General features: G+C 67.8%; 1 protein-coding gene across 1 annotated transcript in view; it reads left to right on the forward strand.

The window, feature by feature from the left end:
* Positions 1-431: 431 nt before the first annotated feature.
* The window catches only part of TNFRSF13C (tumor necrosis factor receptor superfamily, member 13C), a 1,378-nt gene continuing 1,135 nt past the window's right edge, over positions 432-674 (forward strand). The window contains exon 1 of the mRNA XM_006890179.1: positions 432-546. Coding sequence (XP_006890241.1) covers positions 432-546 — 115 coding nt within the window. The remainder of the gene's footprint in view (positions 547-674) is intronic.

A 674-nucleotide genomic window follows, 5' to 3' on the forward strand; every position in this document is an offset into this window, starting at 1 on the left:
TGAATGGTCACTCGGGAAATTCTGATGATGAGCTGACCAGATCATTAAAAAGACCAAGGTGGGCGAGGAGGCCATGGTCTGAGGGTGGTGGAGAGCACCTGGACTGTGGGCGGGGCTTGGTGAGAGGGAGACAGAGAGGTGACCCCTGAGTGTGTGTCCACATGGCAGGGCTGTCCCCCTTCCCTTCCGTTGTACCAGACAGTCCCTGGTCTACCCAGCCCTGCACTCAGCAGGGGTGTGGGTGATGGTTGAGTGGAGGGAGGCGGGCAGGGAGGTCTGGGGTGCAGGCTGGCCGGCTCAGTGGTCCCACCCCAGTAGACAGGGGGCGGGGCAGAGGCGGGGTGGGCCGTGGCCCCTCCCGATTTCCTCCCCGCGGGGTACAGTGGGTCCCAGCTGTGCAAGCAGGCACCGTGGGGTGACGAGCGAGGAGCATGGGGGTCCGGGATGGCCGGGCCACCACCCTGTGCGGCCAGGCCGAGTGCTTCGACTGGCTGCTGCGTCTCTGCGTGGACTGCAAGCTCTTCCGGACGCCGGAGCCCAGCCCAAGTAAGACGGGGACCCCTGACGACGAGGGGAGGCCGGGGACAGCCCCTGGGCGGGAGCGCGCCTTCGGCAGGTGATGGGGGCCGGGCGCTGGGGACCCGCGGGCGCTGGGGACCCAGGTTGCTGCATGG

Source organism: Elephantulus edwardii, unplaced genomic scaffold (assembly GCF_000299155.1).
Source record: "Elephantulus edwardii isolate Elephantulus edwardi_28Jun2011 unplaced genomic scaffold, EleEdw1.0 scaffold00086, whole genome shotgun sequence".
NCBI classification, from domain to species: domain Eukaryota; kingdom Metazoa; phylum Chordata; class Mammalia; order Macroscelidea; family Macroscelididae; genus Elephantulus; species Elephantulus edwardii.